Source organism: Fragaria vesca, linkage group LG3 (genome assembly GCF_000184155.1).
Source record: "Fragaria vesca subsp. vesca linkage group LG3, FraVesHawaii_1.0, whole genome shotgun sequence".
NCBI lineage: Eukaryota > Viridiplantae > Streptophyta > Magnoliopsida > Rosales > Rosaceae > Fragaria > Fragaria vesca.
Window position 1 is genome coordinate 5,021,780 of NC_020493.1, and position 26,620 is coordinate 5,048,399.

Below are 26,620 nucleotides of genomic sequence, written 5' to 3' on the forward strand. Positions count from 1 at the left end.
GACTAGAAATCACTACAAACATGTGAGTTTATGCCACTTAACAAACTCCATAGTTGTGTGTGTATCTTATGAGGAATGTGAGCTATAAAATTATCTTAACAAAAAATAAGATTTTTTTTAGAGGAAACAAAAAATAACAATTACTCGGATTTTAGTTATGATATTTAAAATAGTTAAAGTAAAATATTGTATGAGATATTGAAATAAACTATAAACTTGAAAACTACGAAAATGTCGGTAGGAATACAAGTATTTGATCAAATTTCAACACAGGGCTAGCTACGAAAATGCCGGTAGGAATACAAGTATTTCATCAAATTTCAACACAGGGCTAGCTAAACCATATGTAGAGTTTCTGGCCATTTTTGTTGTATGATTAGCAATTCAGTATCCAATGAAGTATCATCCTCTTATGATCCATATTGTTTGTATATGTATGTTCATACCAAACACACGTCAACCAAACAATACGCGTCGACGCATGCAAAACCTCATATCAGTTTGGTGAGAATTAGTGTGAGGCTTGGCATACTCTGCGTGATTAAATGTGGGAATACAGTTAGTATGGGGCGATAAGCAATCATAAGTTCATAACTCATCACAAATATGATATTGATCTGCAATTTAAGAAGATACACACTCATATATAATGGCTCTGATTGCAGCATTAGCATAACTCATTATTTGTTTAGTTTAATTTCATGGGTTTTGACGAGTGATAAACTGCTTTTGATTCATACCTGTTCAGTTAAATCAAATGGGATATTGGAAGTAACTAATTACAAATGAGGATCAAAGTTTTAAGAGAAATATTAGTGCCTATTTGTGAGGGTAGATGTGTTGTTGGGTCTCGAACTATATTTATTCTAGGGTCTTAGTCGATGACCAATGTGCATCAGATCACAAAGGAAAAACCAGCTACTACATCATAATTGAAGGTAACATGTACTTAGAGTTAAGTAACGATGTTTGTCACGCTTTGCAAAAATCAACAGACGACCATAGACCAATAATAGAACCGTATAATATTTGGAAACAACGAGAGTTTGAGTTTAGTACGTGATAGTGTTGGATCGGTGTTGGTGGAGCTAATGTTAATACATAACAATAATGTTTAGTTAAGTGAGGATGTTATCGCCTATATATGATTTGTTAACATTATTAGTATTAAGAATTTGAAAGTTGAAATACAATGCTCATTTTATTTTATCAACTAACTGAGTTTTAACTCAATAAAATGGCTCGTCTCTTCTCTCTCCCCTCTATCCTCTCTCTTGTCCTTGCCATAGCCCTTGACGGCAGTGGGTGTTCGAATGGTGGTGGCGGGATGGGCATGTTGGCGGTAGGTTTTGTGTTGGTAGTCATGGATGGTTTCAGAAATCGGGTGGGCTTCGGCTCATCTCCTCTTCTTTTCATGAATATGTGTTTGCAGAGAGGTGGATCGATCCCTTGTGTTATTAGGATGTTTTGGTGGGTATATCTAAAGGCGGCGGCGTGGGTTTGAAGCAGCCGATATAGTATGAAGGCTTACAATCTTTGATGTCTTTGAGAAGTACGTATCTAGATATCAGTTTGAGGCTGGATGTTAGGATGTTAGGATCTCAAAATTACCGACAATGGTGTGGTTGATGTTTTGTCCACGTTTACTATAAGACAAAACAATTAATTGAAGAGCTTGATTTAGAAAAATCACATTCCACACTTTACAATCCACATTTGTTTTAAAAAACTTTCTAGATTTCTTAACAGGCAGGTTCAATCTGAAACCACACCAAAAATCAGTTCACCCAAATATTCGTATAGGCCCATTTGAAATACTTACTGATGGTTTGCAAATTAGTCAAACTAAAAGAAGTGGATTGGTTTTGGTTTGGGCCTTAGCCCATATCACACCATGGCCACGCCTACAACATAAACTTTAGGTCCTTTTTTCACCCCTTATTTGTTTTAATCATGTGTGTCCATGTACACTCAAAATTTAATCACAATCATCCAAAATTTGAAATCCCATCCAACCATGATGTCATGATCCAACGCGAAGAAGTCAGCTTTCTAAAACTCCAAGGAGGGCATAAATGTCTTTTTATGACATTTTTTTCACTCTTTTTTGAATTTGTATTCATGTTCTTTTGAATTTAAATTGATACATCCATCTATTGTTTTACGCCCCAAATGTCAATATGTCACAAATGGGGTCCCACACCCTAACGTTTTTCGACAAGTTGTTGTGAATACTTTAACTTTTTGCCATCCGAGACCTTCTAAATATATTTATAACGGCCTTGTATGTTTAAAGTAAAAAAAAATATCAATATATAGCAAAATCCATACTGTATCATCAAAACTAGAACAGCAACAATAATTTTACAACTCAAGCACGAGAAAGAATAGAGTTCTCGTTTTGGAAAAGTGAAAAAATCGAGATGCTATCCAAATCACCCAAAAAAAAAACAATCGAAATAAATAATTAACAAAAATCACAAACTGTACTTTAATTTTCTTTTATTTGGGAAGAAAAAGAAAATTCAAGTACACAATGCCTTGTGATATTTTCTGAAGAAAAGAAAAAAGAAAAAAAATCTCTGGCTTTGGCCTCTGTTGGTGTACTTGCAGGCCCAAAGAAGATGCTGTGTACTTGCTTCATTCGTTGCGGGCCCCACCTCAGATAACTTGTGGCGGTCACCGCTTTCCGTCAAAACTGCGTGCGACTTCGACCAGGTTGACCCTCTCTCTCTCTCTTCTCTTTCTTTATAAATAAAATCTAATTAAATACCCTCTTCAAATTTAATTAATTTTCCTGTTCCATATAAGACTTGATTAGATCCAACTTCCTCGTTCAAGTTGGATTTCTCTTCCCACCTGGTACTTATTGAAAAAAAAAAAAAAAATTACCAATTTCCAATTTATCCTTTCCTTACCCATAATAAATAAATAAACTATCAAGAAATAAAAACTGATAAAAATCAGAGAGAGTTGCATAGGAAGTTTACACAATAACCTACATATCAAGTCATCATCACCACACACCCTTACCTGGGTTCTCATTCTTTTAAGGTACCACCCTGTTGGTGATTCCCTTATTTTAATGTGTTGTTTTGGGTTTTTGTCTGTTTTCTCAATCCTCATTGTTAGACTTGTTCAATTCCTTTTCAGTTTGTTACCCCTTTTTCCCATATTTCGTTTTACCAAGTCAATTTGTTTTGATAGGATAGAATTGTTTTACCAGAGTGGGGTGGAAGATTGGGGCTTGGTTGGGGATACATGCAATTGAGATTGTTGGGTATCTGAAAGTAGGAGCTTTGTTTCTGGGGAATGCTCCTTTTGTTTTGGTGAATTAGGTACAGAGGAATTGGATTCTTTGGTTTAGGATTGTTGGGTTATCAAGAGGTTTTGGTTTTGATTGATTTGGATGAGGTCATTGAAAGAGTTTTCTTGATATTGGTTTTGCAGGCAATGGAAGAGACGGGTTTTGCAGCAGAATCTCAGCCAAAAGAGGTTAGATTTCTAATCCTCAATGTTGTTCTGTGATCTCTTTCTTTGATATATATGATCATGGTGATTGCCAATTCTGGGTGTTAAAAATGTTGTGTGTTTTGTAAACCATTGTTTGTATCATTGATCTGCAAGATGTCAGATCCGTGTTATCTGTATCTTATCTATTGTCTATGGTGTATGCTTGGTTATGCATGTTTCTTTAAAATTTTACCTTTGTACATTTACCATGTTTGCCGGTTTGCTAATCTAGAGTAAATTTCGACATGGTGTTCCTAAATCGTATGATGTTGCAAGTGTCGATGGAGTTAAGGGGTAATTCTTGTAGCCCATCATGATATGCATGCAGTTTATGTTTTAAATGAAAATCAATTTTTGAAAACCCCTTTCTTTTAATATAATCCTTCATCTGTATTTGTATGATCCCCAAATTCACTTGTTTTAGTTTTTTTTTTTTTTGTTGTGCCTTTTTCCTCTGCTGTTTTGTAACGAGTTGTGCGTAGCTGAGTAACTAGGAATTGAATCTTTGGAGGATATGTAATATGTTTGTTTTAACTCACAGTATGTCAAAATTATAATTTATGCCATCCAGGATTTTAATTCTTACAAAAACTTCTTTGCAGGTTCATTCTTCTAACAACAAGCAGAGAAGTGATAACACAGTTGAGTGCTCTGACAGTCTTCTAAGTCAAAAGGCAGGCAACATTTTACATGTTATTCATTTGTTCTTTACAGTAATTGTATGTCATAATTAGTAGTGATTAGCAATAGCTTCATTCTTATAGAGTTTTTCTTTTCTATCTTCATGATATAACTGAGTTATTATTGGTGTCTTTCAGATAGCAGCCAGATGGGTTCCAGATGAAGCATGTCGGCCTGTTATTGATGATGCACCTGTATTTTATCCAACTGCAGAGGTATCCATCCTATTTCTATTTCTGTTAGCATCATTGCTTTTGAAAATGAACTTATTGTACAGTGCACTAATTAAATTACTTTTTATGCTCTTGTTTAGGAGTTCGCAGATACGCTTGGTTACATAGCAAAGATTTGGACACAGGCTGAATCTTATGGTATTTGTCGGATTGTCCCTCCACATTCCTGGATCCCTCCTTGCCCTCTTAAAGAGAAAGACATGTGGGAAAATGCAAAATTTTCTACACGTATTCAACAAGTTGACTTGCTTCAAAATAGGGAGTCCATGAAAAAGAAAACTCGAGGTCGGAAGCGAAAACGACGAAGACACTCAAAGAGACGTGCAGAAGCTAATGCTGCTTCTGACACTGATGAGAAGTTTGGGTTCCAGTCAGGATCAGACTTTACATTTGCAGAGTTTCAGAGACATGCCTTTACTTTCAAGGAAAGTTACTTTGGAACACAAGACTGTAAGGAGGGTTCAAATTCTGGTGGAAATAACAAAAAAAGATGGGAACCCTCTGCGGAGGATATTGAAGGTGAATACTGGCGAATAGTTGAGCAACCAACAGATGAGGTTGAGGTATGTAACTATGGTCTTCCAGTGCATTTAACTGAACTTGTGATTATGACTTATCGACTCATGTTTTTTAATAGACGATGTCTTTTTCTGTTCACATTTCAGGTTTACTATGGAGCTGACTTGGAAACAGGAGTATTTGGAAGTGGTTTTCCCAAGGCATCATCCGTAGTAACTAAGAGTGACCCAGATCTATATGCAATGTCAGGCTGGAATCTAAATAACTTGCCTCGCCTGCCTGGTTCGGTACTATGTTTTGAGGAAAGTGATATATCGGGAGTTCTAGTCCCATGGCTCTACGTTGGGATGTGCTTTTCTTCATTTTGCTGGGTATGTTGTTTTTTTACCATAATGGTCAAAGCACATCTATCAAATTTTTGTTTCTTTTGTTTTTGTTTTCCTGTGTTAAACAGAGAGATAACGTTGGGGATTACTGATGTGCTTATTTGGTCTTGTTTGTAACAGCATGTTGAGGACCACCACCTTTATTCGCTAAATTATCTGCATTTTGGTGACCCAAAAGTATGGTATGGAGTGTCCGGAAGCCGTGCTACCTCTCTGGAACAAGCAATGAGAAAGCATTTGCCGGATTTGTTCGAGGAACAACCTGATTTACTCAATGAACTGGTACAAAGAAGATCTTTATTTCCCATGCTCTTTTGTATTTTTTCAATCAACCCTTGCACAATTCTTTATATGATTTCAACTTTGCTTTTATATTTTTAAATGTTCGTCCAAGGCATTAAGATTATGGCTGTCATTCTTTTTTCAGGTTACTCAGCTATCCCCGTCAGTTTTAAAGTCTGAGGGTGTACCTGTGCATCGAGTTGTCCAACATGCTGGGGAGTTCGTTCTTACCTTCCCGAGGGCATATCACGCTGGATTTAATTGCGGTTTCAACTGTGCCGAGGCAGTAAATGTCGCCCCTGTTGATTGGTTACAACATGGCCAAACTGCAGTTGAGCTTTACAGTAAGCAGTGTCGCAAGACATCACTGTCACACGACAAATTGTTACTGCGGTCAGCTCTGGACGCCGTGCAGGTTCTCGGACAGACATCACTTGGAACAAAGTTTATTAGCAATCGGAGCTGGCAAAAAGTTTGTGGCAAAGATGGTATGCTCACCAAAGCAGTTAAGGTAAAATCTCGTCCTCCTTCTCCCTTTTTTCTTTCTACAGTCTAGCATAGAAGTAGTTGGATGGTTGCTCTTATGGGTAGGACTAACTAATCTTTTATTTGTATTCGACATTCACAGAGACGAGTGGAGATGGAGGAGGAAAGATTGGATCGTCTTCCAATTTGTTGGAAGTCGCAAAAGATGGACAGAGACTTTGATTCGAACACTGAGAGAGAATGTTTTTCGTGCTTCTATGACTTACACTTATCGGCTGCCAGCTGCAACTGCTCTCCTGACCGATTTTCATGTCTCAAACATGCAAAGCATTTCTGTTCATGTGAAATGACTCAGAGATATGTCCTTCTCCGCTACACTGTCGAGGAATTAAATCTGCTGGTCAAAGCATTGGAAGGGGAGTTGGATGCCATTCACGTATGGGCATCCAAGGATTCTGGAGTAGTTTCTATAGACTACACTCATAAGTGTGCGGCTAAGAAGCCTAAGCTGGATGGAGCTTCCAAGTCTTGTGATCCCATGGAAATTATGCCTGATTGCCCAATTTCAGAAGATAAGGTTAACATGAATGGATCTTGCAGTTCCTCTAGTCATGTTTCTTCTGCAGTAGTTCAGTCAGGGTCACCGGATGATCATAATGGACATGAGTCTTTGGTTGTGAATGCTGCACCAAAGGTGGAGCATGATTGCAGTTTTGATTTGAATCTCAATTGTGCGTCTGATGAACATGAAAGCAAGGTAATTGACGTATCTGACGGCTGTGATAATAAGACTAGCACAATTGAGGAAGAAACATCCACATCAATGTCCAATCAAGAGAAGGCGAGCATGTCTGAGGGTAATAAGTTGTTTGGTGTTGATCTGGGCTTATCACGTCCTGCTTCAAACATACCACCAATCAGTTCTTCGAAAACTGAAATTGTTGATACCGCGGCTGTGAATGCATCCATGAGACAAAAAAGCTATCAATCAAGATCTTTGAGTCTTGTTGAGCCTTTGAATTTCGGATCTCTCATGGCTGGGAACTATTGGTGCACTAAGCAGGTCATATATCCTAAAGGTATGGTAGCTACACTGCGCTGTTTAGAATGAAATTTACAATTTTTATGTTGGTTTCGTGGTTTGTCCTTTTTCTGTGTTTTCTTATGATCGGTTACCTTTTGCAGGGTTCAGAAGCCGAATTAAGTACTACAGTGTGCTGGACCCGACAAAACTGTGTAGTTATATATCAGAAGTTCTTGATGCTGGGCTTCTTGGGCCCCTATTTAAGGTGTGTTTCCCACTCTATCATAGAAAGGGGAATAATTCCGTAATTTATTATGCTGAAGGATTGAGCATCAAACACAATTACATTCTTTACCTTGTACTTTTTTTAATATTGTTCTCTTGTGTGATTTTCAGGTTAGTTTAGAAGAATACCCAGAGGAGTCTTTTGCGAATGTATCAGCAGACAAGTGCTGGGAGATGGTACTAAATAGACTAAACAATGAAATAAGTAGACGGAGTAGTCTAGCCGAAAGAGGGCTACCCCCTTTACAGTATTCACAGAGCATTAACGGGTTTGCAATGTTTGGCTTTCTCTCCCAACCCATTGTTGAGGTACAGTAACTTCTTTTTCCATAACTATGTCGCCTTCCATGAAAAGAGCTTAATCAATGCACTGTCTCACTCTTATTGCATTTTCTCAGGCTATTGAGGCACTTGATCCGGATCATCAATGCACGGAGTACTGGAATCACAGGCGTAAGCAGCAGCATTCATCTGTACCAAGCTCTCTAGGATTGCCACAGACGAAACTCTTTGGTATAAATATGACAAACAAGGAGCAAAATGAGGGTGAGCACTCAATCAATGAGACACAGTTAGTATTACGAAGACTCATAGAGAAGGCGAATCCAACTCCCGAAGAGTTTAGGACATTACATAGAATCTTCTCCAGTCAGTCAGTCGAATCGAGAGTGGCATGCGCAGACTTGATTGAAGAGATGCAGAGAAATGTAGATAACATGAAGCCATAGATCCTCCCAACCCATCATTCTTTCTCATTTGAGGTAGCTAGCAACTTAGTCATTCGTTAGGCCCTATTCTTCGGTCGAAAAAAAATCCCTAAGAGGGGGAAAGAGGGATTCTGGGTCTTGAGCTGGGGCACAGAATATTTGCAATGTGGCTTTACTCATGAACTGAATTCTACAGTTTTGGCTTTTGATGATGAGGCCAATAATGCCTCCTTCTTCTGCTAACCTCTTCAGTTTTAACATTTCTAGGCTCACAGTTAGCTTTATAGTTATACTTTTCTTCTTATTTTGTGAATCATTGAAGAATAAGTTTGTATAAATAAAGGTTTCTATTTCAAGTTCTTCAATGCAAATTTTTTGATTCATATCACAGAAATTCATACACAAACACTATCAATCAATTCCAGCAAATCCAACAAACTGAGGCAATGAATCTGATGAACCCTAAATTTCCAATCTTGTTCAAGAATTCAAGGTCACAAACCCTTCAATTATCTACAAAGAGTTGAATATCAAACCTAAATTGAGACAAACAAAATCAAGAACCCTAATTTGAAGATTTGCCCCAATTTCTTTTCACTCACCAAATCTGATTCCTCAACACCAGAACTGCACAAGCCACCATGAATCCCACCGGAAACTGAACGCAGAGGCACGGCGTTGTCGCACCGGACTTCCACTCCGGCAAGTTGACGCCGGCGGGAGGAACCTGCCCTGGACTCGGCGGCGATTGCTGCTGTTGCTGCTTCGGCTTAGAGTCGACGGTAGCGACGCCGTAAACAGAGTAGTCAAGAACGTTCGCGACGCCGTGGACGACGACGTTGTTGGTGACGTAGACGTCGGGCTGGGTGATAGTGGCGTCATCAACGGTGAAATTGGACTCGGTGTTGCTGGTGACGACGATGAACTTTCCGGGGAGGAGAGTCGGGAGGCGAGAGTTGTTCTTGAAGAGGCGGAGATCGGCGAAGGTGAGGCGCTGAGGGACGACGTGGTAAGGCAGCAAGAACGGGTCGGCGACGGGTAGGCGAGACACGGCGGCGTTTTCCGGCATGAAGACGGTGGCGCTGAGTGGGAGGGAGAGCGGATTCGCCGCCGTGATGATGTTGACCCAGCTCCCGAAGTCGCCGGAGCCGATCAGAGCGTCGACGATGTTGTTCATTTGCTGCGCCGTCGCTCTTGCTGCCGGAGGTGGCGGCGGTAGTGATGGTGAAGGAGGTGGAGGCGGCGATGGTGAAGGAGGTGGAGGCGGCGACGGTGATGGAGGTGGAGGAGAGGGGGATGGCGGTGGTGGTTGTGGTGAGGATGTTGGGGGAGAGGCGGAGGGGCCGGCGGTGGAAGGATTGAGGAGGGTGAGGGCGGCGGCGGTGATGAGGAGAAGGAAGAGAGAAGGTGATGGGTGGTGGTGGTTGGGCGCCATGGGAGAGAAGAAAGGGGTGAGGTTTTCTGTGACTGTGAGTGAGAGTTTTTCTGGTTTTGGAGAGAGGAGAGAGAAATGGAGTGAAGAAGAAGAAGAGAGAGAGAGAGGTTTGGGCGAGTCGGTTTTATTGTGCTGTAACAGAATTGCGAATCACGAAGCATAACAAACTTTTTGGCGGGAAATTCCTGTGGAAGTTTGTGGAAGAAGAGCAATTGGTAATTACACGACATTGTTATGGGTATTTCCGACTTTTGAGTTTGGCTTTTGTATTAGTATGGATTTATGGCCAAAAGGATGACAAAAATAAAATATGGTGCAATTGAAATTTCTATTAAAGTTTGTAAATACCAAAAAAAATATGTTATATTTTTATAAAGAGAATATTATCGATACTTTAGATTGTGGGCAATGTGAATAGTTTATTAGCTTCATAATAACTTTATCATTTTGAGATGGATGAGGTTTCGTTAAACTGTTTACTTTTCTTATTTCATTTCAATAACTCTATAAACATACAAACCACATGACTGTCACGGTTTTAGAAGTTGTGAACACATCAACCTTGTGATGAGGAGGAGTCACAATCCCACTCCTCACGATCGAGTCATTTTAAATGAAGTCGAATTTTACACCTTCGGTTTTATGTTAGTAGAAAACAACTTATATCGAGTCTTTTTTGTTTAATCAAACCTCGGTTAGGTTACCGGGATTGATTAAACGGGCTAATGTCCAAAGAGTCCTTAAGCCCAATTAACGTTCAAGCTGCCAAATTGGGCTGAAGCCCAAATGCTTAATGATACACTACATAAATACCCAAATCAACTAGAACCCTAGCAGGAGTGTTCAGCGAGTGAGAGCAGCAGCAGCAATGACGACCAGTTTGAAGAAGAACCGAAAGAAGAGAGGCCACGTCAGCGCCGGCCACGGCCGTATCGGGAAGCACCGCAAGCACCCCGGCGGCAGAGGAAACGCTGGAGGGATGCACCACCACCGGATCCTGTTCGACAAGTACCACCCGGGGTATTTTGGTAAAGTTGGGATGAGATACTTCCACAAGCTTCGCAACAAGTTCTACTGCCCCATCGTCAACGTCGACAAGCTCTGGTCCTTGGTGCCGCAGGAGGTCAAGGACAAGGCCTCCAAAAACGACGTGCCGTTGATTGACGTGACGCAGCACGGGTACTTCAAGATTTTGGGTAAGGGGAAGCTGCCGGCGGACCGGCCTGTGGTGGTGAAGGCTAAGCTTATTTCGAAGGTTGCGGAGAAGAAGATCAAGGAGGCCGGCGGCGCTGTGGTTCTCACCGCCTTAGGTTTTTTTTTTTTGCTTGCTTTAGATTTATGTGGATTTTGTGGTTTATACTTTTATAAAATAATTGGGATTTTAGTTAATTTTATGCATTCTTGGTTGATTTTGGAAAATTGAGTTGGATTTTTGTGATGCTTGCCTAATGTTCTTCGAATTTGATGACATTTTCGATTCATGAATTACAGTTGGATTCAGTTTTTGGAATTACTTAGTTACTATATACTAAAGCAAGCAGGCAGTGAATGGTATAATAGAGCCCCGAGATGAGCTGTTTTCTACTAGAGTACCGATTTTGCTTACTGTGATATATATGCACCTTTGATTTGTGGAAATACATTCAAGTTGCAGTACTATTCAGAACTTTGCTTTTGATTCATGATCTTTTCCTTGTAGTTTCCTCTGTTTAATGAATCTGTTCCCGTTTGGATTTCTGATCTATGAAATACTTTTCACAAGTAATATCTGGAACTTGGAAGCTATCTGTCATTTGCTGGACTGGCCTTAGGACCTAGAGGGGTCCTATGTCTCTTTCTTGGGGTAGTTAGACTCTGAAAATGAAGTTGTTGATTGTACATTTAGGAATTTGACCAACCCTTGCTCCGGAACAGACAAATCATAGTTAGGTTTTCTGGCTATTGAGTATAGATCCTTGCACTTCTGAAAACATAGCTAAATTTAACATAGTTAACAATCTTCAGTATTCAGATAAATTAAAACAGTAATTTAGGAAGAACAGAATCCAGACGAGAAAGAAATCAAGAATATTGAAAAATTCTCACCAAGGATCACAGTTTTTGAAATTATTGTATATGCCAACATAATTGTTTAAAAAAAAAATTGAAAATGACACTCAATGCCAACTGGCCACATGCCCAAAAAAATATTTAACCACCCCTATGATGATATGAACCCTATTAGACAAGTAGTAGGCAAGTATTAGTATATGCAGCTGAGTCTGGTAGAGACAGAGCCATTAGAAATCAGAAGAGACCAACAGCAAATTAATAGTCGAGGAAGGTCAAGGCTATCCTATTCATCAAATGGTGTTTACATATGAAGATTCAGTGTGCTTTCTCTGTAAATTAAAAATCAAGTAGTTGGATGTGGGCTTGAGACATTTCAACAAACGCCAAAGTCTTTGTTGTTTTCCAGAGATTTGTTGCTAACAAAATCCAGTTCTTCATGGAATTGAAACTGATCATTGCAATTCTTCCATGAGCTAGCTTTCCGATCTTATCAAAAAGATCCATTAATACTTGGTACGTAGTTTTCCATCCATCCATCTTTTGGTTAACAAGAGTGTGTCTGATATTAATTAGTCGTCTTTTGGGAAATACTTATCATCATTACTTGATTAGCTCTGGAAATATTTAACCTCCTTTCTTCTTTACAGAACATCAAGCATTCCGACTGAAGGCTAGTATGGCCTTGTCTGCAACAGACCTCTTGATCGGTAAACTTGCGACTATTCTTGAGAACGAAGGAACCACCATAGCCGGTGTTCGTGATGAAGTTGACAAGATTAAGCAGGAGCTTCTAAGCATGAAAGCTTTCCTCGAGGACGCGGAAGCCAAAAAGGTACAAACTGAAGGAGAGAAATTGTGGGTTGCAAGCATCAGAGACTTAGCCTATGACGTTGAAGATATCATTGATGAGTTCATGTATCACATGTATGAGAAGCAGAGTGGGGGTCGGCTTTTTAGGGGTCTACACAAAATCATTCATGCTCCAAATGATATCTTGTTCAGGCGTAGTATTGCAAAGAAGTTGCAAAAAATCACTGAAACAATAAAAGCCATTCCTGAGAGGAATCTAAGATATAGTTTCCGCCTTACTGTAGGAACAAGTGCTAGTACTGAAGATACATACAAATGGGTGCAGAACCAAGTGGAGTCTTCCTTTCTCATTACTGATGATGAACTTGTGGGGATTGAAAAAAAGAAGCAGATTCTGATTGGATGGCTCCTGGGCAAAGAGCAAAACCAAACTGTTGTCTCCGTGGTTGGGATGGGAGGATCTGGGAAGACTACTCTGGTTGCCACGACCTACACCAATGAAAGGGTAAAGAGACATTTCAATTGTTATGCGTGGATTACAATTTCCCAAACTTATGTTATTGCAGACTTGTTTCGAAGTTTAATCATGCAACTCCATAAATCAAGGAAGAAAGATATTCCTGCAAACTTGAATGCCATGAGCCACACAGAATTACAAGATACACTGGTTAACTACTTGGAGTCCAAACGGTACTTGGTTGTTCTAGATGATGTGTGGGATAACAAAGTCTGGAAAGAAATAAGGGTATCACTACTTGATCAAAGACTCGGAAGTCGAATAATACTGACAACCCGAAAAGAAGACATAGCATCAAGTTCTTTTGGAGTTGAAAGCCATGTTCACTACATCCAACCCCTGCAAAAGAATGACGCTTGGGAGCTCTTCAGAAAGAAAGCGTTCTCAACTAACCATGACAAAGCTTGTCCACCCGAGCTTGACTTTCTAGCTCGGGGACTTGTGGAAAAGTGTGAAGGCCTTCCTCTGGCTGTTGTTGCTTTGGGTGGTCTAATGTCTTCAAAAACGTCACCAGATCAATGGCACAGAGTCTTCAAGAGTTTGAATTGGCATTTAAATAACAATTCATTGCTTGACCCTGTGAAAACCCTCTTGTTGCTTAGCTTCAATGATTTGCCATCCCGATTGAAGCATTGCTTCCTCTATTGTTCCCTTTTTGCAGAAGATTATTCAATTCAAAGGAAAAGGATTATTAGATTGTGGATAGCTGAAGGATTTGTTGAATATGCGAAAGGGGTCACGCCGGAAGAAGTTGCAGATGGCTATCTTTTGGAACTCTGCTTCCGTAGCATGTTACAAGTTGTAGAAAGAAATGTAACAGGGAGACCGAAAAAAGTTAAGATGCATGATCTTATGCGAGAGCTTGCTTTGTCAACATGCGAGAGAGAAAAGTTTGGTCTTGTCCACGACGGGAGAGAAGTAATGGAAGACATCTCAAGCCGTCGCTTGTCAATTCACGCAACGAGTGATGGAGGAGAAATCAAATCATTCCTGGGTATGTCAAATATTCGTTCTCTTCTTGTCTTTGCCACTGACATGTCCTCAATGTCTTTATTAAATGCAAATGCACTACTTTCTCGATCCAAATTGTTGAGGAGTCTAGACTTGGAGGGTGTTCAAATTGATAAATTGCCAGATGCAGTTGCTTCCATGTTCAACTTGAGATATTTAAATTTGAGGGGCACTTTAATCAGGGAACTTCCAAAGTCCATAGGGCGTCTCCGCAACCTTCAATTTCTGAACATGAGGGACAGTAAGATAGAGTCACTTCCACAAGGAATTATAAAGTTGTTCAACCTGCGCCATCTAATTGTGTCTCGCCACACTGGAGACTCTCAAGACTTCAAAATTGCATGGGGAACAAAAGCGCCTTCAGATATTTGCAAGTTGCAGAAATTGCAAATTTTAACATATATTGAATCAGAAGGGGACACAATCAGACTTATCGGCAACTTAACACAACTTCTGAGCATCGGCATATCGAATTTGAAAGAAAGAGATGGGATAGACCTTTGGTTTTCACTTAAAAAGTTGACTCTGCTTCACACGTTGGACTTAATGGCAAGTAATGAAGAAGAAATTCTTCCAGTGAATGCACAATGTCCGCCTCTTCCACACCTTCGACGGCTTTTGTTTAATGGCAGACTACTGCCAAACGTAACACCTTGGATTTCTTCACTGCATAGCCTCACACTTTTGTGTCTGCGTTGGTCAAGACTTGAAGACGATTTACTACCTCATATTGAAGCACTGCCCAATTTGACAAGGCTATATCTCTGTAATGCATATGTGGGAGAAGAGTTGTATTTCCGCAGAGGCTTTGTAAAGCTGGTGAGATTGGAGTTGTTGAATTTTGCATCGTTGAAAAAGATTACTATAGAGAAAGGGGTGATGCCCGATCTCCGATACTTACGGGTTGATGGCTTCATGGAATTGAAGGCAGTGCCGCTGGGTCTCGAATACCTTTCAAATCTACAAAGCCTGAGCCTGAAAGATGTTCCAACAGAAATTATAAACCCCATTCGGAAAGAAGGTGAGGATCGCAAAAATGTACAACACATCCCTGAGATCAGACATTTTTTCCAACAGTCATCCAAGTGGTTCTACGAAAACTTGTCCTAGTATTTCTTTCTCCTGAGAGGTACGTAAATGATTTTTATGCAGTTAACCTCATATTAGACAAGAAAGAGTACACAACAATGGAAACTGAATGTGTCCAATTAAATTCAATAAAAGAAAGATTTACCAGATATTGTTTTTTTATTCTCTTGTTATCGTTTTTGCAGAATCAATCGAGTCGAAGAAGTATATATTGAAGAAGATTTGACACCGTTTGATGAAGAATCCTTTGATCTTTACATGTGGGAAGATGTAAGGCGATCTCAACTTATCCTTTCTATACGCGGTTTGATGAATAAAACAGAGACTGTTTCTGATGTTGTACTTGGTGAAATATTGTTTGTGTGCATTGGCATGTAATAATGTTGGATTGAATGCCACTTTACCGGTTTGCATTGTAATAAAAATTTGGTATCCATATCGAGCACTTTTGTAAATCATCCTCTGCAATTGCAATTTATTTTGGAATTTCTTCAGTAGAACAACACAACACAACACACAAATTGCACCTAATAGTGTTATTGTTGTTTTTTGGTAACATATGTAGGCAATGGTTGCATAGAGAATGGCTGCTATGGCAGTGGCTGCATAGGGGGTAGCAAAAAGGAAATATTGGAGAAGTTTTAACATGTTTCATATTTTCACTGCTCATTATTCTAAAGAGTCACGAGCCAGCATCATTAAGCCATTACTTAAAGTCCATAATTAATCATACTTAGTGTATGCCTTCCCCAGGTAAATGGTGGGAAGGGGTTTAGGGGCGGACCTAAATAATGCTTAGCAAATTAGAAGTCAAGGATTCATTTGTTGATGACAGAATCCAGTTCTTCATTGATATGAAACCGAACGTTCAGAATTGAGTTTGATTTTTGTGATGCTTGGTTGATTTTGGAAAATTGAGTTGGATTTTTGTGATGCTTGCCTTGAAATGTTCTTCGAATTTTGATTGTTAATTAGTTGATGACATTTTCGGAACTGTAGGATGAAGCTTTTGCTTGTGCATTTTGATTCATGAATTACATTTGGATGCAGTTTTCGGAATCTACTTATTTACTATACACTGACGCAAGCAGGCAGTGACTGATATAATAGAGCCCGAGATAAAGCTGTTTGTTACTAACTTGTAATGGAGTACAAGTTAAACTCTGAGAATGAAGTTGTTGATTCACTTGATTGTACATTTAGGAATTTGACCAGCCCTTGCTCTGGAACAGACATAATCGATCATAGGTAATATAGACCCTTGCAACTGAAAACATAGCTGGATTTAACATAGTTAACAAACTTTAGTATTCAGATAACTGGACAGTGATTTAGGAAGAACAAAATCTCGAGACGTGTTAAGTAGCAACTAGAAATTTTTGGGGGGATCGACGTATTGCATGTAATGCTTTTGTTTCAATTACAGATTTGCAGTACAGGATTATATTGTCTGTGGTGATCGATATCAAATTGCCTTTGCTTAAGCGTTTACATTTTGATGCTGAAATATGCATGAGCTAAAGTTAATTAATATTAGCAACTTTTAATTTATAATCCAAATGTAGGTAATTACTTGTAAGGATAATACGTACATATTACCGTTAAGTAGCAACTAGCAAGAAAGTACTCAAGACTCAAGACTATTGAAAAAGTCTCACCAAGTATCAAATCATTCAAATGTCAAGTGCGTAGAAAAATCACGGTTTGAAATCATCATGGACTAAATTAGTTCGTATAGTGTATAGTGTTCGGACGAATTTCTCAATTTATAATGACGTTGTCTCTATAAGACTCAACTTGTCCATTACTTATGATGGACTAATAGTAGTGTTATATGGGTAGGGTATGTCTATCATGCAATGCTGCTCAGACTATTTTCCTATTAATTTATAATATATGTATAACAAGTGGACAAAAAATAACTTGTTAGAGACTTGTGCAACAATTTTTGTACCACAAAGTCATTATTACTCGCAAATAATTAAAAACACTCCTAAAAAGAACTAGTCTTCAACTTGTCGAGAATTCATTCTGAAACGGGGTGGATTTTTTTCAGTAGACCTATTTAATCACCATGTCTACATCTGACGGTGAAATTTTTATTTTCACATATTTATGACCTCGGATCGCCACGTGTCTATTAAAGCGGTATAACTTGTTTAGTAGGTTATATGACTTGTACATTATTGTGAACCAACTATACTAAAGAGACAAAATTATGAAAATTCTTATGAAATAGGATGTGACCGGAATAGTAAAATACATATAGGGTTAAAAAATCACAAACTTTCGGTAACGTTTGATTCCCAATAAAAGTAGTCAGCTCTAAATACACTTAGGCGCTTTTAAGAGGAGCCTAACCACCGGAGGGCCAATTTAACAATTTTTTTCATGCGTTCCTAAATCTCATGTATACGAGTTTTAGGTTCGAAAACGAAAAAAAATAGAGTTTTGCACGATACCAGTTAACCGTTCTTCGTGTAAAAAATGATTGTTTTCCTCCTTTTAATCTTGGCCGTACATTTCCCTATATAAAAGGGAAGAGACTGTTGACCTCGGTCAAAATCCCATTTCGGGCGTTGACCCGTCTGTTTCTCTCCTCCTCCTCTCTCTCCGCCGCATCCATCTTCTTCGCCGCCCTCCGCCCTATTCCGGCCACCCCAGACGGCGAGACCACCACCAAACTCTTTCTCTTCTTCTACTCTACAAAACCCAGTCCATATATCAGACATGCAACCAATTCAATGGAGATCGAATTCAAGGATGGTTCACTGTGTTCTTCAATTTCCGGCGAGCTCCGACGGCGACTGTAACAGCGGTGGGTAGGGTTTCTCTCCTCTTCTCGTTCAGTTCAATTCTATGTCTTTGTTTGCTTGAATGGTGCCCGAATCCTTAATATCTCTTTTTTGGTTTTTTTTTTCACGGCGAGTCTCCGGCGAGGCTTTCCAGCGCCTCCCTCTCCTTCCCAGCGTCGCCTCTTTCTCTTGGAGACAAAAATGAACACGGAGGGAGGCTAGAGGTTGTTGTCGTTGTGTTGGAGATAGGAAGGAAGAAGTCAGACCAAAATTTCCACAATTGCATAAACAGCGCGTGCCACCCACTCCCCGTTAAATTTCCAGGTGCGCCGCGCACCCAGTTGCGCTGAATACGCTCTCCATGTATCACATGTATGAGAAGAAAAATGGGGGTCGAATTTCGAGGGGGCTACACAAAACCATTCATGCTCCGAGTAATCTTTGGTTCAGGCGTAAAACAGAAAAGAAGTTACAGAAAATCACTGAAAAGATCAAAGACTCTGCAGATAGGCATCGAAGATATACTGTTGACCCTGTAGGAGGAGCAGCTAAATCTGATGGTATTCAAGATAGACAAATAGTACTTACAACTCGAAATGAAGAAGTAGTACCCGACTCTTTTGGAGTTGGAAGCCATGTCCACCATATTCAGCCGCTGCAAGAAAATGAGGCTTGGGAGCTCTTCAGCAAGAAAGCATTCTCAACTAATCAACCCAAAACTTGTCCAACTTGTAGAAACTGAACAGAAACAACAATATCACACCAGCAATACAAACACCAGATGGAATAACACTACAGCAAATCAATCACACACACACACAGATGAGAAGAGTTTTTCTGGAGCAAGAATTGTTCTTCTGTTCATTCAACCAAAACTTAGTACATCAGCAGCTATATATATATACAACAACGAAAGGTCTAGAGCAACCAAGTTGCACAAGTTGCTCCAATTTAAAATACACAAAAACTAGAAGTCTCCATAAGTGGAAGACTCCAGACAAAACTAAATCACTTAACAAAGTTACTGCTATGTAGGAGTTAAAAATATTTACCTAAGGCTTGGTTTATTATCCTACACAACTGAGCTGAAGTCAGTAGCTTGCCAACTCGTGGAGAAGTGTGAAGGCCTTCCTTTGGCTATTGTGGCTTTAGGTGGTCTTATGTTGCCTAAGAAGTTGCTGGATGAATGGGAGAAAGTCCACAAAAGCTTGAATCGGCATCTAGATATCGATCCATCTCTAGGCCGTGTGAAAAAAATCTTGTCGCTGAGTTTCTATGATTTGTCATCTCAATTGAAACGTTGCTTCCTCTATTGCTCTCTTTTCCCAGAAGATTATTTAATCAAGAGAAAAAGGCTCATTAGATTGTGGATAGCCGAAGGATTTGTTGAACATGTGAAAGGGGTCACGCCAGAAGAAGTTGCAGATGGATATCTTTTGGAACTCTGCTTCCGTAGCATGTTACAAGTTGTTGAGAGAAATGGAGCAGGAAGGCCAAAGAAGTCAAGATGCATGATCTTATGCTAGAGCTTGCTCTGTCCACAGCTGAAGAAGAAAAGTTTGGACTTGTATACGACAGAGGAGAAGTAATGGAAGTAATATCAAGCCTTCGCTTGTCAATTCAGAAAATGAAAGGAGAAATTCAATCATGCACGGGTATGTCAAAGATTCGTTCTCTTCTTGTATTTTCTACTGTCATGTCCTCAATGACTTTCTCAAACACATTGATTTCTCGATTCAAATTATTGAGAACTCTAGACAATGAGGATGTCCAAATTCATAAATTGCCTGCTGCAGTTGTTTACTTGTTCAACTTGAGATACTTGAATTTGAAGGGCACGTTAATCAAGGAACTTCCAAAGTCTATCGGACGTCTCCGCAACCTTCAAGTTCTGAACATTACGAATACCATTGTAGAGTCACTTCCACAAGGAATTACAAAGTTGTTAAACCTGCGCCATCTAATTATGTATCGTTACTGTGGCAGTCCTGTGGACTATCTACGTTGGAGGGGGAAAAGAGTGCCATCAAATATTTGTAAGCTGCAGAAATTGCAATGTTTATCATGCATTGAATCAGAAGGGGACACTATTAGACTTATCGGCAACCTGACTCAACTTAGGAGCATTGGCATTACACATGTCAAAGAAAAAGATGACACTGACCTTCAGGCGTCAATTGAGAAGTTGACTCTGCTTCGATCTCTGGATTTGATGGCTAGTAATGAAGAGGAAATTCTTCCGGTGAATGCACAATGTGCACCACTTCCGCACCTTCGAAAGCTTTATTTGTGTGGCAGATTGCAAAACGTAACACCATGGTTTTCTTCACTGCATAGCCTCACAGCTCTGTTTCTGAATTGGTCAAGACTTGAAGATGATATACTACCTGAACTCGAAGCACTGCCCCATCTAACAACGCTTCATCTCTGTAAAGCATATGTTGGGGAAGAGTGGTGTTTCCGTAGGGGTTTTGTCAAGCTTATGAGATTGCAATTGTGCAATCATGCAGCGCTGGAAAAGATATCTATAGAAAAAGGGGCCATGCCCAATCTCCAGTCCTTTTGGGTTGAACACTGCATGGAATTGAAGATAGTGCCACAGGGCCTTGAGTACCTTTCTAATCTACAAACTTTGGTCCTGGCAATAGTTCCAATAGAAATTATGCATCCCATTAGGAGAGGAGGTGCGGATCGCTCCAAGGTACAACACATCCCAGAGATCAGACATGTTTTCCAACAATCATCTACGCAGTGGCTCAGCGAAAATTTCCTAGAAAGACTGCTCTGCAAGGTACTTGAAAATTTAGCACTACTCTGCAACAAATACCATGGTAGCACCTTGGTTTTCTTCCCTGCATAGCCACACATTTCTGCAGCTGCATTGGTCTAGACTTGAAGATGATTGAATAACTGCCCAATCGGACAAAGCTTCATCTTATAAATGCGTATGCTGGGGAAGAGTTGTGTTTCCGCAGAGGTTTTGTAAAGCTGGTGTCATTTGCAGTCGAGGAATTTTGGCTCGTTGAAAAGACAGCTATAGAGAAAGGGGCAATGCCTAATCTCCAGGACTTATTGGTTGTCAGCTGCATGAATTTGAAGACAGTGCCGCTGGGCCTTGAAAACCTTTCTAATCTACAAACTTTGACCCTGAGAATTGTTCCAACAGAAATTATAAACCCCATTCGGAAAGGAGGTGCGGATCGCAAAAATGTACAACACATCCCGGAGATCAGTCATATTTCATCCCACTGGAACTACGAAAACTTGTCCTAGCTAGTATTTCTTTCTCCCGAAAGGTACGTAAAATGGTTTCTTATGCTTACAGTTAACCTTTTATCATACTACTATACATGCAATGGAAACTAAATGTGTCCAATTTTGTGTTCCTAGCAAGCTACATAACATATGCAATGAAATAATGATTTAACAAATATTGTTGTTTCTCTTGTTATAGTTTTTGCAGAATCATTTCGAGCCTGAGAAGAGAAGCATATGTTGAAGGAGATTTGACGATGTTTGATGAAGAATCCGTTTCTCTAGGTGTGGGAGGATGCAAGGATTGATCTCGGTCTATCATTTGCCTCTTCATCTTTTCAAATAAACAGTGACTCTGTTTCTCATGTTGTACTCATTATTCTTTGTGTGCATTGGCATGTAATAATGTTGGGTTGGATGCCACTGTAGCAGTTTGCATTGTAATAAAATGTATCCATATCGAGCACTTTGCAAATCATTTCTGTACCTTATATGCATGTTTCTGCTGTTGTGCTTCTTCCTGTTGCTGTAGTTCTGGTGTTTTCCTTCGAGCGAAGGCTTAAAGTCCTCAAATGAGGTTATGGGAGGTAGTGATATAAATGAAGCTTAAGCTTCCTCAAGAAGTTTTGACGGGTTATAGAGGCTACTTTCGTTTCCCTGGAACTTGATGTGTTCATTTTAGTAACTATAAATTCAAACTTTTCCTGAGTTTTGAATACAGTTGCTTAGTATGCGTATACATTTTCAGTTGCAATATGCTAAGGCCACTGCAGACCCACAAATCACACAGAAGTCTTACAATGATGTGTTTTTTTTTGACAAGTCTTAGTGTCTTACAAGGATGTTTAGTGTTAATACACAGGGAGCGCTAATACTAAACAGGCCAAGGAAATGTGGTTTTCTCTACAAGAAAAGCTCTTTTTCATAGAAAAAAAAAAAAAAAAACCAACTTGAAAATACCATGTATAAGAATGTAGTATCAACACATCGTAAAATAGGGTATTTATGGCAATATCAATCGCAGCGCTATGTAAGGTCATCTTCATCCAATTCCTCTTCTTGCTCCTTGGACGAATTTGTCTTTAGTCCACTGACATCACCTGTAGGATGCTTCCTGGCGAGTCTGATGACCTGCAGTCATTTCAGTGTAGTGAAACAACTGTGAAACCAAGCATATTTGCAGAAAAGCAAAACCATTCAAATCTAAGATTGTCATACAAACCCCCATTCTTAGTAAAAAAACAGGTTTAATCCAACATCCCTATATCATATTATCATATTCCTAGACCAATAAAGGTTGAGAAGCAAGCATATTCATTACCATGTGATCAAGATGAGAAACTGCTCTTGACTGAGCAAGTCGTTTGATTTCTTCAACATCCCCTTCTGTGTATGCGGAAAGAAGTTTACTAGCACATCGGCCATGATCATTGCCCAAAAAAGCATCAACCCTACACAGACCCAGAAGCAGTAAGCGTATAATTGTGTAAATTGTACTTACCGGCAAAATATATATCGCGTGTAAATAGCATTTCATATGAATATAGATAACCACAGCCTCTCATGTCATCATTCTAGGATCTTTATATAGATGCAGCTCAGGTCAGATGATAATTCTTTTCAAATGAAAAGAAGCTAGCATCTGGTAAATTTTATATAAATATACATAAATGATAAATCCCATAATGTTTGGGCTCTGCCTCTATAAATTGTCTATAATATATTGCTTATACCAGAAGTTTCTGTTAGAGCTTTAACTTACTGGGATGAATCGTTGTAGCATTTCTCTGCTTGCTTGATGTCATGAATATACATGTATATGAGAATTGCACTAAGATATGCCTGATTTAACAAAGGTTATAAAATAACTTCATTATAAGTATCATATTAAGTTTGCTCTTAATATTGCATATGTTGGGGAAGAGTTGTATTGCATATTAAGATATGCCAGATTTACCAGATACTGTTTTTTTATTCTCTTGTTATACTTTTTGCATAATCAATTGAGTCGAAGAAGTATATATTGAAGAAGATTTGACGCTGTTTGTTAAAGAATCCTTTGATCTTTACATGTGAGAAGATGTAAGGCAATCTCAACTTATTTTTTCTGTACGCGGTTTGATAAATAAAACACGACTGTTTCTGATGTTGTACTTGGTGAAATATTGTTTGTGTGCATTGGCAATTTGGCATGTAATAACGTTAGATTGAATGCCACTTTACCGGTTGCATTGTAATAAAAATTCGGTATCCATATCGAGCACTTTTGAAAATCATCCTCGCACTTGCAATTTATTTTGGAACTTTTTCAGTAGAACAACACAACACACAAATTGCACCTAATATATCGTGTTGTTGTTTTTTGGTAACATATGTAGGCAATGGTTGCATAGAGAATCGCTGCTATGGCTATGGCAGTGGCTGCATAGGGGGTAGCAAAAAAGAAATATTGGAAAAGTTTGAAGAGTCACGAGCCAGCATAGGGGGTAACAAGTTTCATATGTTCACTGCTCATTATTCTAAGGAGTCACGTGCCAGCATCATTAAGCCATTACTTGAAGTCCGTAATAAATCATACTTAGTCTATGCCTTCCCCAGGTAAATGGTGGGAAGGGGTTTAGAGGGCGGACCTAAATAATGCTTAACAAATTAGAAGTTAAGGATTCATTTGTTGACGACAGAATCCAGTTCTTCATTGATATGAAACAGAACGTTCAGATCTTATCAAAAAGATCCATCAACACTAGTTGGTACGTACGTTGTTCTACATCTATCATTTCTTTACAAATTGTATTATTTCAATATCAGGTTAGTCTTTAATTTCTGAAATACTTGTTAAGTTATTATCATCATTGGTTTCGTTGTGGAAATACCAAGATCTACTTGATGCTTGACAGGGGAAGGAGACTGATCAATGATAGCAAGTTATGCGTTACATGTCTTGATCAAGTAGATCTGCACTAGCACTTTCATTTCAACAAAGACAGTGATGACCATGTCTTGTTCTTGAGTTCTTGACTTCATGGATTTGCCCCAGATCATCATTGCAGTTCTTCAGTGAGCTTTCAGATCCATCAACACTTGGTACGTCGTTCTACATCTATCATTATAGCATTATTTCAGTAACAGTTCAGTCTGGCTTTTTGGATTACTTATTACGTACTCAGTCTAGTTTTAGAAATATATACTTGAACGTACCTTCTCTCTGTTGGAATCAGACTTTCTCTGTACCTACAACAACTCTCCAAACATATAAAGAAGAAAAGATGTAGATGAGAAAGCAAGAAAAATATTGAGATGAACATAGAGCAAACCATGTAGCTCTTCTGATATTTCTATTTCAACACACACAGAGAACAACATATGCTTAGGCTTATATTCCTAAGACTTGTGGATGCTGCTGAAACATTTCAGCCACAAAACACGAGAGCCTATTCCATGCATTAGGACGCCTTAAGAGCGCGTGTAAGCTACGCGACGTTGTTTCGAGTGGACCTCGTTTTGGGTCGTTTCTCTTCCTTCTCTACTCTAGTCTCTCTTCCTCTCTCTAATAGCTGCTGCACTCATTCTTGTACAATAGTACTATTCATCTCGTTAATGGTTCAGCTTCGTCCGGTGAGCCCATGCTCATTAAAATCCACGTTAGCCGACGAAAAAATAATTCGTCGGCCTGGTTTTTTTATTTTTGTCGGCTAAAGCTTTTCTTCTGGTAGTGACTCAATTGTGAAAGGGTGTCTATTATTATTTGATCTAGTGGCATCAATATTTCCTTTGTAAGTGGGAGGTCGTGAGTTCGAATCACGATAGACTCGTTATAGCATTTCAGTTGTTTATATGATTAAAAAAAATAAAAAAATTGTGAAAGGGTGATAACTTTCCAATCAGAGTATTTTCCGACCAAGAGAACTATTTGTGAAATTTTTAAAAAAAATTAGTAATACATAGGTTATTTTAAATTTAAAAGTAATAGAGCAAGCGTCTTGCCGGCCGCACATTGCGACGCATTTATCCATTTTTTAAGGGTGCGGCTATTTTCACCCCACTAAATAATCAGTTCACCCCATGTCTTATTTTTTACCTTTAATGTTCTGATTTTGCCCTTAAAATTTTGAGAAAATCTAATTTTTATTTTCTTTCTTTTATTTTCCTCAATATGATAAAATCTAAAAAAAATATACAAATATCTCATCAATATATTTGACGCAGACCTCCATTCTTCTCATCAATATATGTTCTCCTTGATCTCTTTCTTGAGTTCATTCTTTACGATTATGAATATATATATATATATGAAAGACTACATTTAAAGTCATAAATAAAATAAAAATAAGAATGAATAATCCCACCACATTGTATAACAATCCTGTTAAAGATTGAAATGATTCTCAAATCTAATTTGAAAGATGTAGGGAAATTTTTTTTTCCCCGATATAAAGATGTAGAGAATTGTTGTTGTTTGGATTTTATAGATTTTAGTTTAATATTATATTTTCACAAAAATTCTTGATTATGGGGTTAGTATTGGAATATTTAGTTTAAAATTGAAATGTGGGGTGAACAAAGTATTTGGTGAGATGGTAATAGCCGCACCCTTTTTTAATTGGCTGGACATAGAGCGTCTCTGTGAGCGTATATGAATTTTCCTATAATTATTCAAGCAATGGAGCTATTTTATATGATTCTTTCAGTTTTAAAAATATTAGAATTATTATGATTTACTATAATTTCAACATAAAAAAATCATAACAAATAGCTACGGTGCTCAAATGATTATCCAAAAATTCATACAGTCTTGTGGTGACGCTCTTTATCAATCCATGCAAAAGTTTAGAGATGTTTACCTCCCAAAATAGAGAAGCATAAATAGAGTTGACATCTTCTATCGAGACCCAAAAATTAATTAAAATATGTGATTTTATAACACTCACCTTATTTCACTATTCTGGTCACATTCTATTTCACAAGATTTTTGAAAATGTTTCTTTCTATGTATAGTTAGTTCACAATCATGCACACTTCTATATAACCTACTAAACAAGTTATACCGCTTTAGCAGACATGTGGTGATTCGAGGTAAGAAATATGTGAATAAAAATTTCACTATCCGACGTAGTCATGGTAATAACAGGTATACTGAAAAAATCCACTCCATTTAGGATTCGTTACTCCCCCCATCGAATCGATCAACCTTAATTTAACCTCATTTTTTACACGAAACATGGTTGATCGGCAACGTGCAAACCCCATTTTTACCTGTTTTCAAACTGAAAACTCGTATGTATGAGACTTAGGAAGTCATGAATTTTTTTTGTTAAATTGACCCTCTGGTGGTTATGCTCCCCTTAAGAGCGCCTAAGCATAACTAGGTTGACCCTTTTTTTTCATTTTTTTTTTCAGGAACCAAACAGTAGTGGAAATTTGTGATTATTCAACCCTAACCTTATTTTACTATTCTAGTCACATTCTATTTCACAAGATTTTTGAAAATTTTGTTTTCTTTATATAGTTGGTTCACAATCATGTACATTTCCATATAACCT

The 26,620-nt window shown here is 38.7% G+C and overlaps 3 protein-coding genes and 1 pseudogene across 3 annotated transcripts; all 4 read left to right on the forward strand.

Annotated features, from left to right (window-relative positions):
* The first annotated feature begins 1,237 nt into the window (after positions 1-1,237).
* Positions 1,238-8,391, forward strand: LOC101313684 (probable lysine-specific demethylase JMJ14-like). The gene is made up of 12 exons (XM_004295406.1): positions 1,238-1,335; positions 3,339-3,495; positions 4,116-4,187; positions 4,332-4,409; positions 4,508-4,990; positions 5,093-5,317; positions 5,453-5,614; positions 5,760-6,125; positions 6,243-7,179; positions 7,286-7,389; positions 7,521-7,718; positions 7,808-8,391. The coding sequence occupies exons 1-12, from the start codon at positions 1,238-1,240 to the stop codon at positions 8,135-8,137; spliced, it is 3,210 nt and encodes a 1,069-aa protein (XP_004295454.1). The 3' UTR covers positions 8,138-8,391.
* A 2,001-nt stretch (positions 8,392-10,392) lies between these two features.
* Positions 10,393-11,299, forward strand: LOC101303398 (60S ribosomal protein L27a-2-like). The gene has a single exon (XM_004293675.1). The coding sequence runs from the start codon at positions 10,420-10,422 to the stop codon at positions 10,972-10,974; it is 555 nt and encodes a 184-aa protein (XP_004293723.1). The 5' UTR covers positions 10,393-10,419; the 3' UTR covers positions 10,975-11,299.
* Positions 11,300-12,005: 706 nt separating this feature from the next.
* On the forward strand, positions 12,006-15,051 carry LOC101313968 (disease resistance protein RPM1-like). The gene is made up of 2 exons (XM_004295407.1): positions 12,006-12,116; positions 12,251-15,051. The coding sequence occupies exon 2, from the start codon at positions 12,280-12,282 to the stop codon at positions 15,049-15,051; it is 2,772 nt and encodes a 923-aa protein (XP_004295455.1). The 5' UTR covers positions 12,006-12,116; positions 12,251-12,279.
* Positions 15,052-18,195: 3,144 nt separating this feature from the next.
* On the forward strand, positions 18,196-21,690 carry LOC101314262 (annotated as a pseudogene).
* The last annotated feature ends 4,930 nt before the right edge of the window (positions 21,691-26,620 follow it).

Coding starts and splice junctions, on each gene's coding strand:
- LOC101313684 (XM_004295406.1), top strand. CDS start 1,238: ATGGCTCGTCTCTTCTCTCTCCCCTCTATCCTCTCTCTTGTCCTTGCC. Junction 1,336..3,338: donor GGTGGTGGCGGGATGGGCAT/GTTGGCGGTAGG, acceptor TTGGTGAATTAG/GTACAGAGGAATTGGATTCT. Junction 3,496..4,115: donor CAGAATCTCAGCCAAAAGAG/GTTAGATTTCTA, acceptor ACTTCTTTGCAG/GTTCATTCTTCTAACAACAA.
- LOC101303398 (XM_004293675.1), top strand. CDS start 10,420: ATGACGACCAGTTTGAAGAAGAACCGAAAGAAGAGAGGCCACGTCAGC.
- LOC101313968 (XM_004295407.1), top strand. CDS start 12,280: ATGGCCTTGTCTGCAACAGACCTCTTGATCGGTAAACTTGCGACTATT.